Consider the following 9464-nt stretch of genomic DNA (forward strand, 5'->3'; position numbering starts at 1 on the left):
GGGGGGGCCGCCGTTGGGGAAGGCCCGGCGCGGGGCGGGGAGGGATGCGTAGGGTACAAGCGCGCGCAGGATGCGGCGCGGCGGGGGCGCGTGCCGCGGCGGATACGTTTCGGGAGATCGGGGCTCACCTCATGGAACACGTGATCACCAAACCCAGATCGCGCCACGAGTTCCGCCAGCGCCGCGCCCGTCACCGGGGGCTGCTGTGGCTGGCGCCGCGGCGGTAACTGCTGCTGCTGCTGCTGCTGCTGCTGCTGCGGTGGTGGAAGCCGCTCCAGCTTCACAGCCGGGCTGTTACTGTGCTGTTGCAAGGGTAAATATAGTTGCTGCTGGTGCTGCTGGTTCTGCTGCTGATGCTGCTGCTGCTGCGTTTGGTGGTGCTGCTGGGGGAGATGCACCAGGGGAGTGGCCTTATGCTCGGGGACCTGCTGCTGCTGCTGTTGCTGCTGCTCCTGGTGGGAAAGCTGATGCTGCGCTTGATGCTGCTGCGGCTGCAGCTGCTGCTGCAGGTGCGCCTGATTCGGCCACTGAAGGTTCCGCTGCTGGTGGGCTGGGACCTGTTGGGTATGTAATGGGGTGCATGAGGGCAGCAGAAGGGTACGCAGAAGCGCCTGCGCAGGCGCCGCGCACGCCGTTGCTGCCGCGCCCACGCGAGTGCCGGCAAGTCCGCTGGGCGACGTACGGGCGGCCGCGCACCTGTACAGGCACCATATTCGGCACTGGAATCATTCCAGGGACCCCTCCTGGGACGGGAATCATCATTCCTGCGGGCGCCACAACAGCGAAAGTCAGCACTGATCTGCTCTCCAGGCCCTCCACGGCACGCTCTGCTGCCTGAGATCGCCATATTATCATCGCTGCACTCACCCCACATCACGGGTGAGGGGCTGGTCCACGCAAAAGCCTGGGGAGGCGTGCGAGCCTGCATGTGAAGCCCGGCAACCGTTCTCCGCCTAGTAGGTGGTTTAATGCATGCTTATGGTGCCAGCTCGTTCCTTCTGAGGCTAGCACGACGTGGACCGTGCCTGCAAAACCGGTGTGCAGGAATGCTGCGTGTGTGCACCTTCCTGAGCGACTGGTATGTGTGACAACTACGATGGCAAACTCGAACGCATCGAGCACAGGCGCGCAAACATGCCAAGGTGGAATTGAGCCGGCTGCTGCTGAAGTCGCCACCCGCACTGAGTGACTCAATGACAGCAGCGACCCCACAGCCGCCACGAACCCAGCGGCCCTGGCCATCTACCAGAGCGCGGCCAACATTAAAGTGTTAGATCACATCCCACGACATGCCTCGGGCTGGCCGCACCGGCGGCTGGACGGCGGCTGCGGCGCGAGCATCGGGAAGTTGTCACTAGCAGCGCGATTCAGAGTGACGCGTCTTCGTCGCGTGCCCTTGCCCTTGGGAGGCTGGCTGCCGGGGATTATTACACACATGTGAATGCGAACATGGCACCACGCACGTGCATGCGGCGATCAATGGGGCCAGGCGGTGCTCTGGCAGCAACCCAACTTTATCACCCGCAGAGTGCCACGCAACAGCTGGCAGGCGCGCGCGCCCGGCAAGCAGGGTTTGGCGCTGCAGGCCCCGTGGGGGCGATGAGCAGCGGCGCCGCGACACGGGACCTTCAGCGCGGCGTTTGCCGTGCGTGGCGCAACGGGCTGCACAAACAAGCGGCGCGGCTGGGCCCCGCAGTCCGTCACCGCTGCCCTGATTGGGTGCCGCCGCCCGCCGAGTGCGGCGGGCCCGGGCAGGACGCCGCGTCGCGCAGCGATCAGGGGCCGCCGCTGCCCCACTGAGGGTAGCTCGGCCCCGGCTGCTGGGGGTAGGCAGACGGGTACATGGGGGACGCGTAACCCGCGAGCGAAGGCGTGTACGCCCCGCCGCCGCCGCCGCCGCCGCCGCTGCTGCCGGCGCTTTCGAGGGGCGCGAACAGGTCGTGCCCGCCGCCAGGCTCCGCGAAGGCCGAGGCCGCCGCGCCCGCGGCGATCGCGTCGGCCAGGTGCGGCGCGGCGGGCGCGCCCGGGGGTGCGAGCGGCCCCGCGATGGGCGCGGTGGTGACGCCCCTGAGTTTATCGGTTGCGTAGTCGTGGTGTGGGGCAGTGTGGGGCAGTGAGGCAGAAATAGCAGGCACTGGCATCGAGACGAAAGGCAGCTTTCAAGCCGGCGTGTGCGGCCGCAAGCACGGCGCGTGTTGCTGGCCGCGCCAGGACTGCGTCTTTGACCAGAGCCGCCGCGGGGCGCGGTCCACCAGCATGTACACTCAGGTGGGGGCCGCCCACCTGAGGGCCTGAATCGCCTGGTGGCAGCCCTCCAGGATTGCCAGTTCCAGGGCCGTGGCTCTGTTGCTGAGGGTGCGGATGTTGGGGTCCACCCCCGCCGCCAGCAGCCACTCAACGACCTGATGCAGCAGACGGCGGTCGCGAGGCGTTTGGGGGGGGGGGGTGTCAGGCGCGTGCATGCTGGACCGTGTGAGTGGGGCGGGGGCGGACGGCGCAGCGAGGCGGGGAGCGAGCAGGCGCGCGGCGGCGCGAGAGCGCGCGCGCCGGCACGAAGCCAAAGGGCCATGGTCAAAACTGCCGCAGGCTGGCTGCGCCGGCTCGCATTGGATGCCGTGATGCATGGGGCTGGCCCGGCAGGGGGCACCAGGCCCGCCCCGGCCCCACCTTGACATGCCCGTGATGCGCCGCCTCGTGGAGCAGCGTCACCCTTCAGGAGAGGTGACGCGCGGGGGTGGGGGCACGGGGTGGGGCAGCGAGTGGCACGGCTACCGATGCAAGTGCTTCGAGCGCAACCGCGTCCCGCCTGGCGCTGGACAGCCTGTCCACGCGAGCATGTATGCACTTGCATGCACACACACATACACACACGCACACACACACACACACTCACAAACGCATGCACTTGCACACACACACACACACACACACACACACACACGCTGACATGCATGCACGCATGCATCCACATCCACATCCACATGCGCTTGCACTCACACACACACGCTAACATGCATGCATGCATCCACCTAACCCGCACGTGCACCACCCACACAACCGGCCAACACACGCACGCACACACACACACACACACGCACGTGCGTGCGCGCACACCCACCTGTCTAGCGTGTCGGCCCTCACATTGAGCCCACTCTCCACCAGCACTGCCAGGGCCGCCAGGTGGCCACCCTTGCATGCCAGGTGCCCCGCGCTTACCCGGTTCTGTGTATGTGTATGTTTGTGTGCGCGTGCGTGCGTGCGTGCACGCGCGCGCGCGCGCGCACGCGCGTGTGTGTGTGTGTGTGTGTGTGCGCGCGCGTGCGTGCGTGTGCATGCACACGTGCGTGCGTGTGTGCACGTCTGCGAGGAGAGGGGCATCACGGATCACGGGGCTTGCGAGGGCAATATGGGTTGCGGGTGCCACAGCATGCGTTGCTGTTGACGCTGGCCGCGCATGCGGCGATGTTAAATGCCAATGCGTTGTTTGTTGGCTGCGGTGGTGCATTGCCGTCCCTTGAAGGGAGCCCCACACTCAGCACTCCCACACCCACACATACACCCATGCCTATGCCCACGCACAAGCACATAGTCGCGTGCGCAGTCACATCCTAACGCACTGCCATCCTCAGCGCACACCCGCTCACACACACCCACGTACACCCTGCACGCGTCCAAGCGCACACGCACAACCCTGCGCGGCTGCGTTGGCCACTGCATGTGCAGCTGCGGAGTGCATGCATGTGCACTCACACACGCCAGCTCAGCAACCACGCCAATCCACCTCGAGCGTGTCTCCGAGGAAGGCGCCTGCCTCAATCAGCAACCGCAGCACCTGTGAGTGCCCCCCAGCCGCCGCCTGCACGCGGCGCCCGCAATTCGGGCAACATGGCGCACGAAGGTGGCGTGGACGATGCAGTCGGGCGGACGGCGGTTCAAGGAGCATCCCCGCAGCTTCTTGGTGTGCGTATTCCTCACCTGAAATGCCCCAGAACCCTTTCCCCTGCCCCTGCCTCCACCTGTGCCCCTGCGTATGCCTCTGCCTGTATGCCCCTCGGTCTACCTCCAAAAAATGCATCTGCCTCTGCCTCTGCCAGCATTCCCCCAGCGTCCGAGTGCACCCCTCCCCTCACCGCGAGAAGGGGGGTGTACCCCCGCGCGTCCCGGGCGCCCAGCGCCGCCCCCCGGTCGGGGTCACGGTTGCGTCCCCCCAGCAGCAGTTGCACGACCTGGTCCCAGGGCGGGGGGGGTGGGGAGAGGGGGGGGGGCGTCAGGGGCTCTGGGTTGCTGCAAATACCCTTGATCTATAAACTTGCTGCACGGGCACCTCTTGGGGGTGGCTTGGAGGGGGGGTGCCTTCCCCACTGTGCATGGCCCTGGCGCCTACCGCCAGCCCCCCACACCGTCGGAGCTGCGCCCGCGCGGGTGCCAGGCACTGTCAACTGCAGCTTGCGGGCGAAGACACCCTCTGGCGCGGGTGCGACAGGATATGCAACGCGCGCACACGCGCGCGTTCGCGTGCACGTGTGTATTCTCACCTCCAGGTGCCCCAGCTGCGCAGCGATCAGCAGCGGGGTGCGCCCCTCCTTATCCACCAGCCCGCTCGCGGCCCGCCGGTCCAGCAGTTCCCCCACCACCAGAGCGTGGCACTTCTCTGCGGGCCGTTCGGTGGGTCATGACGTGTTCCAATGTCACAATGTGTTTGACGTCGTCGTAAGGAAGGCACACAGGCCAGGCGGGTCGCTAGATCCCCGCAGCAGCCGGCGGGGGCGGCGGGGCCCCACCCGCGGCGGGGCGCGCCGGCGGCGCCGAGCGGCCGCCGTCTGCCGCGGCGGGGCCCCTCCGCGGCGGGCTTTGGGCCCGGGCGGGCGTGCGCCCCCGGCTTGGGAGTATGGCTGCTGCCTCCCGCTTCCGGATTTCGAAGCGCGGCATGCTAGCGGCCGACCTGCCGCGATATGCATGGCGGTACGGCCGTACTTCTGGTCGACCTCGTCCAGGTTGTACTGCTTTTGAGCCAGCACTCTGCATTTTTGCCCGAGGCATGCCCGATGGGGGCGGAGTTTTCTCGGTATTCGTTGGGCCCGCGTATCCGGATTTAGGGTGTAGGTTGGTTGGAGGGGTCATGATCGCGTCGATTGCCGGCAGAGGCTTGGAGGGCATAAGTGGCCGGCCACGCAGGTGCTGGCGCGTGTCCAAACCCGTTTCTGCAAAACTGACTACGCGTTCCCAAATGCCATCCGCTGTCGCTCCTCTCCGGCGTTCCGAGAGTGCATTTCACCAGCGGCGCCGAGGCAGCAGCACGGCGCAGCGGCCTCAAGGGATTACCTGCCGCCACGCGCCCCGCCATCCCCCGCCCACCAATTTGGGCGGCGCGCGCTTTTCCTCTTGCTCACCGCAGCCTCGGAAGGTCGCACTCCGCCGCCGCCTGGTGGATGGCAGGCGGCCCGGTGATCTTCTCGCCCAGGCGCGCCAGGTTCACGCTCGGAATGCGCATCCCGGCAGGTGGCGGCCGGCGACCGCGGCTGCGCCCGGCGCGGCCGCCCTGTTTGTGTCGGGCGCTGGCTCGCTTCGCCTCGGAGCGCGTGGGGCGGGGTGCCGAGGTCCGCCTAGGCAGCAGCGGATCAGCCTGATGGCAAGAGACGCCTTGCAATGAGGTCTTATACCTCTGCTGTTTTAAAGGCTGTATACAAGCCGTCGCTTGCGCGCAGGGCAAGCTATCCGATCTGCACCGCCGAGCTTGTGAACCGCGCTGAAGGGTCGGTGTTTGAAATCTTGTGTGCAACACGCTCAGAACAGAAGCCGCATAGCCCTGATCCAACACATTGGCGTGCAGATTCGTGCCAGCTTCTCAATGGTCTACGCTTCGCTTGACGCAGGCCTCTGCTGTGGCAGCGCATGCCACGGGAGGGCGCTTCCGCCGCCATTATCAGGGGGAAATGAAAATGAGAGCGGCAAGAGGGCATCATAGTCTGCCTGCTGCATGTTGTGGCCTTTGGCGGAAGGCTCAGTACATGCACAGCAGTGCAGGGCAAGCCCCCAATCGAGGGTGTGCGATGACGAGAGGGCTTGCCACGCCTGCGAAAGCGAGAAGCTCGACCGTTCCAATCCTTTTTGAGGTGCGATGTTGCCCATGCGTCTCAGGTCACATTTCAAGAGAAGCGTCAAACAGTAGTCATCACAGATGTGGAGCAAGCGGAACTCGCGACCGCGTCGAAAATCAAGACGCAGGACCTCGTTTGGCAATATGCTTAGATAGCAACTTGCAGTGCCTGGCGCTTGGCGAGGGGCGGCATCGTTTTCTGTAGCCCAGCAACCACATCGGCAGTCCCCAAGTACGCTCTTGCCCAATTTCGCTGGGCAGGAGATACAGCTTGTCTGCCTCAAGCGCGCCTCAAGCACGCAATGCAAACAAGTTTTTGATTAAGAAAGTGTTTGCCACCCTTGCAATGTCACAGTTTCATCAGGCACCAATGCTGCCCGCAGCATGGGCGGCCGCTTGCAGGCGGCGCGCACCACTGCTGGTTGACAAGCGGAGCGAGCCTTAAACCCTCATTACAGATGTTCACGACGATGCAGCAACGGCAGCCACCATCTCCTGGGCGTAATCTTAGTGCAGGACATGTGCTGGTCATGCAGCGGCATGCGGCTTCTGATGACGGTGACGTGGCGCCGAGCCTTTGATTTGGCAGGTCAACCCAAGGCGAGGACGGTGGTGTGCTCATGCAGCCGCCGTGGGCTGTGCGGCGACCACAGCGCAACAAACGTGATAACAATATAGATGCGACGCTGTGGACTCCTTGATCACTGAGGCTGAGGGACGGCGGGAAACTGCACAAGATATGATATCGGAAAAAGCGATCTGAACTGAACTTTTGCAAGCGCCCAGCGCCGACAACTACTTTTCTGACCTGCACATCAACAAACATACACGGCTGCGCAAGCTTTGCTTTTCATCTTTGCTTCTAACACCGCCGCAGACCAATCTCGTTCTCGTTGGCTTGATACGCATCGCTCCAAGCACCAGCCGCGCCGTTCCTTGCCGCCAACATGTCCATGCAGCTGTATACATCGAAGAACTGCGGCCAGGTCGCCCGTCCGGCGATCCCCGCCGCGTCCACGTCCGCGCCGCGGCAACAGCCCGCGCGCCGTCAGCGGCACGTCGCCGCGGCCGCGCAGCAGCGGGACGCGCTCGACCAGGCGCGCCAGCAGTACGCGCAGCTGCTGCCGCGGCAAGCGCGCGCCACTGCCGCCGCGGCGACGGCCGCCGGTATCGAGGCCGCGGGGGAGTCCGGTCAGAGCAGGGGCAGCTGGCCCTTGGCGGTGGCCGCCGCCGCCACTGCGGCCGTCGCCGCTGCTGCAGCTGGCCTCGTCATGCTCTCCTCCCCCTTCACCTTCGACTCTCTGCCCGACTCGCCCGCGTTCCCAAGCCTCACCGCCGGTCCTCAGGTGCGTGGGGCCGCGTGAAACACGCACAAGGCGCTTCAGGCCTGCCCCGGCCCCCCATGACCCGCGCACGCGCCGCGCCGCCCGCCACCCCAAACCGCCCCCTTGCCTCCGCCCTCCGCGGCGCCCTCCGCCCGCGACGCCCTCTGCGTCCCCGGCCCGCGCCGGCGCAACTCCCGCACCGCCCGGCGCCGCGGCGCGCCCAGCTGGCCCCCGCCGATGCCAACCGCCCCGGTCAACGCGCCGGCCGACCAACCGACCCCGGCCCCGCGGTCCCCGCCCTGCACGCGCAGACCCTGGCAGACACCGTGCCCCTGCGCTACCGCGGCCTCGATGCTGACAAGGACGGGCTCATCAGCCGCGCCGAGCTGGTGCCTCTGGAGACTGACCTGTGGCTCAAGTGGGCCGAGGGCGCCGCGCCCGCAGTGAGGGCCGAGGTCAGCCCCTTTGACCGCTACCAGGTGCGGCACGAGCGTTTTTGGGGGTATCCGAATGGAGGAGGTGTGGGCATTCGGCGCGACTGGTCGCCATCTAGGCCGGCCCGCGGGCGGCGCCGCGCTGCGGCGGCTGGCGCGCGCTTCGGCCGCGATTCAGCAGCTGGCACGCCCCCTGCGGGCGCGAGTTTGCAGGCCCACGCGCCTGCCAGCCCGTTGCCTGCCTCGAAGCTCCCTCACGCATTACATCTTGCGTCGTTGCCCCTCCTCCCCACCCCCCGAACCACAAGACAAGCCATAAGCTGTTAACCCTCGACCTGATTTCACGCCACCCCTTATCTGAACCCTGCCATGTACACTCGCACCCTCTGCCCCCGGCTGCCAGGACGGCTCCATGTCGGCCGGCCAGGCGCTGCACTACCTGGGCCTGGAGGGCTCCATCAATGCCAACGGCTGCGTCACCGCCGGCGTCTGGCAGGTGCGCGGCGCTTGGCGGCGGCGGCGGCCCGGCCGCCCGCCCCCCACCACCATGCTTTGAGCATTATGGGGGCCCTTGCATGCAGGGGTGGCCGGCGAGCAACTCCCGTCGGACGCTTGTGCCCCTCCAAAACCCTAAACCCTACACCAAATCCGTCCGCTCGGCCTCCCTGCGCCCATACCTGCGTCCTTTGTTTTGTGTATCTCATGTTTGTGAGCTTGCACGTGCAACCTGCTCCCGCCGCGTGCCCCGTTGCACTTCCAGGTGTTCGACTCCGACGGCAGCGGCGGCGTCGACAGGCGTGAGTGGTCGCGCGCGCTCGGCGACCTGGGCGCCGACGGCAACGCCGCCAAGGGCCTGGTGTTTGACCGCGTTGACCGGCTGTCAGGCTCGGGCGGCGCGCTGGAGGGGGACGGGTTCAGGATGGCGCTCTCGCAGATCCGCCGCGCCGTCGCCGGCGGCGGCGGCGCGGAGGGCGTCGTGTTTGGCGCCAAGTAGAAGCCCGCCGCGGACGGGTTCCGAAATTCGAATTTGAACCGCGCGACCCGAGACGCCCCCGACCCGCCGCGGCGGCCGTGGGCGGCCGGGGCGCGCGCTCGGGGACCGGGTTTGAAGGCGCATTTTGGTTTGGTTTTCCATGCGGGGGTTCCCCGAAAAGCGGAGCCGGCCCTTCGAGGCGCGCGGCGCGGCGGGCGCCCTGGGTGGTGTTGGTACGGTAGTCGACGCCGGAGGGCTTCCCAGGGCACACGGGCAGATAGGTTGACGACCCCAGATCAGGCACCTGCGCACGTGCCGTGGAATGTGAGCGGCGCGCACGGCGACGTGCGACGCCTTGCATCGTTCGGCTGCGAACACAAAAGCACGTTACTAGACGGCTCCTTTCATCCTTCGCGACGGCGCGCGCCAGCGGCGGTCTGCCGGGGGCGCGGCGCCGCGCGAGGGGGCGCGGCCGAGCTCAAACCTGTTTACGCCGGCCGCGCGGCAGGCTGTCTCTTGCACTGCATTCGTCGGCGGTAACCCCAATCGGGGAGGCGGGGCGCGGCACCCCGTCGCCGCCTTGCTCGGCCACTCTTGTCGCATCTGTCGGCGCGGGACGCGCGGCTTTCCTGGAC

At 66.9% G+C, this 9464-nt stretch overlaps 2 protein-coding genes across 2 annotated transcripts; one reads left to right on the forward strand and one right to left on the reverse strand.

Moving 5' to 3' along the window:
• Positions 1-1775: 1775 nt before the first annotated feature.
• Positions 1776-5491, reverse strand: MNEG_9612 (Ankyrin-2; the record flags this gene model as incomplete). Its single annotated transcript, XM_014041914.1, has 9 exons — positions 1776-2067; positions 2284-2402; positions 2668-2710; positions 3119-3222; positions 3782-3856; positions 4131-4226; positions 4536-4651; positions 4943-5019; positions 5391-5491. The coding sequence occupies 9 exons, from the start codon at positions 5489-5491 to the stop codon at positions 1776-1778; spliced, it is 1023 nt and encodes a 340-aa protein (XP_013897368.1).
• Positions 5492-7044: 1553 nt separating this feature from the next.
• MNEG_9613 (hypothetical protein) lies at positions 7045-8850 on the forward strand (the record flags this gene model as incomplete). Its single annotated transcript, XM_014041915.1, has 4 exons — positions 7045-7443; positions 7734-7901; positions 8260-8352; positions 8617-8850. 4 exons carry the CDS (start codon positions 7045-7047, stop codon positions 8848-8850), a joined length of 894 nt encoding a protein of 297 aa, XP_013897369.1.
• Between the last annotated feature and the right edge of the window lie 614 nt (positions 8851-9464).

This window comes from Monoraphidium neglectum (genome assembly GCF_000611645.1).
Source record: "Monoraphidium neglectum strain SAG 48.87 unplaced genomic scaffold scaffold01997, whole genome shotgun sequence".
Classification (NCBI taxonomy): domain Eukaryota; kingdom Viridiplantae; phylum Chlorophyta; class Chlorophyceae; order Sphaeropleales; family Selenastraceae; genus Monoraphidium; species Monoraphidium neglectum.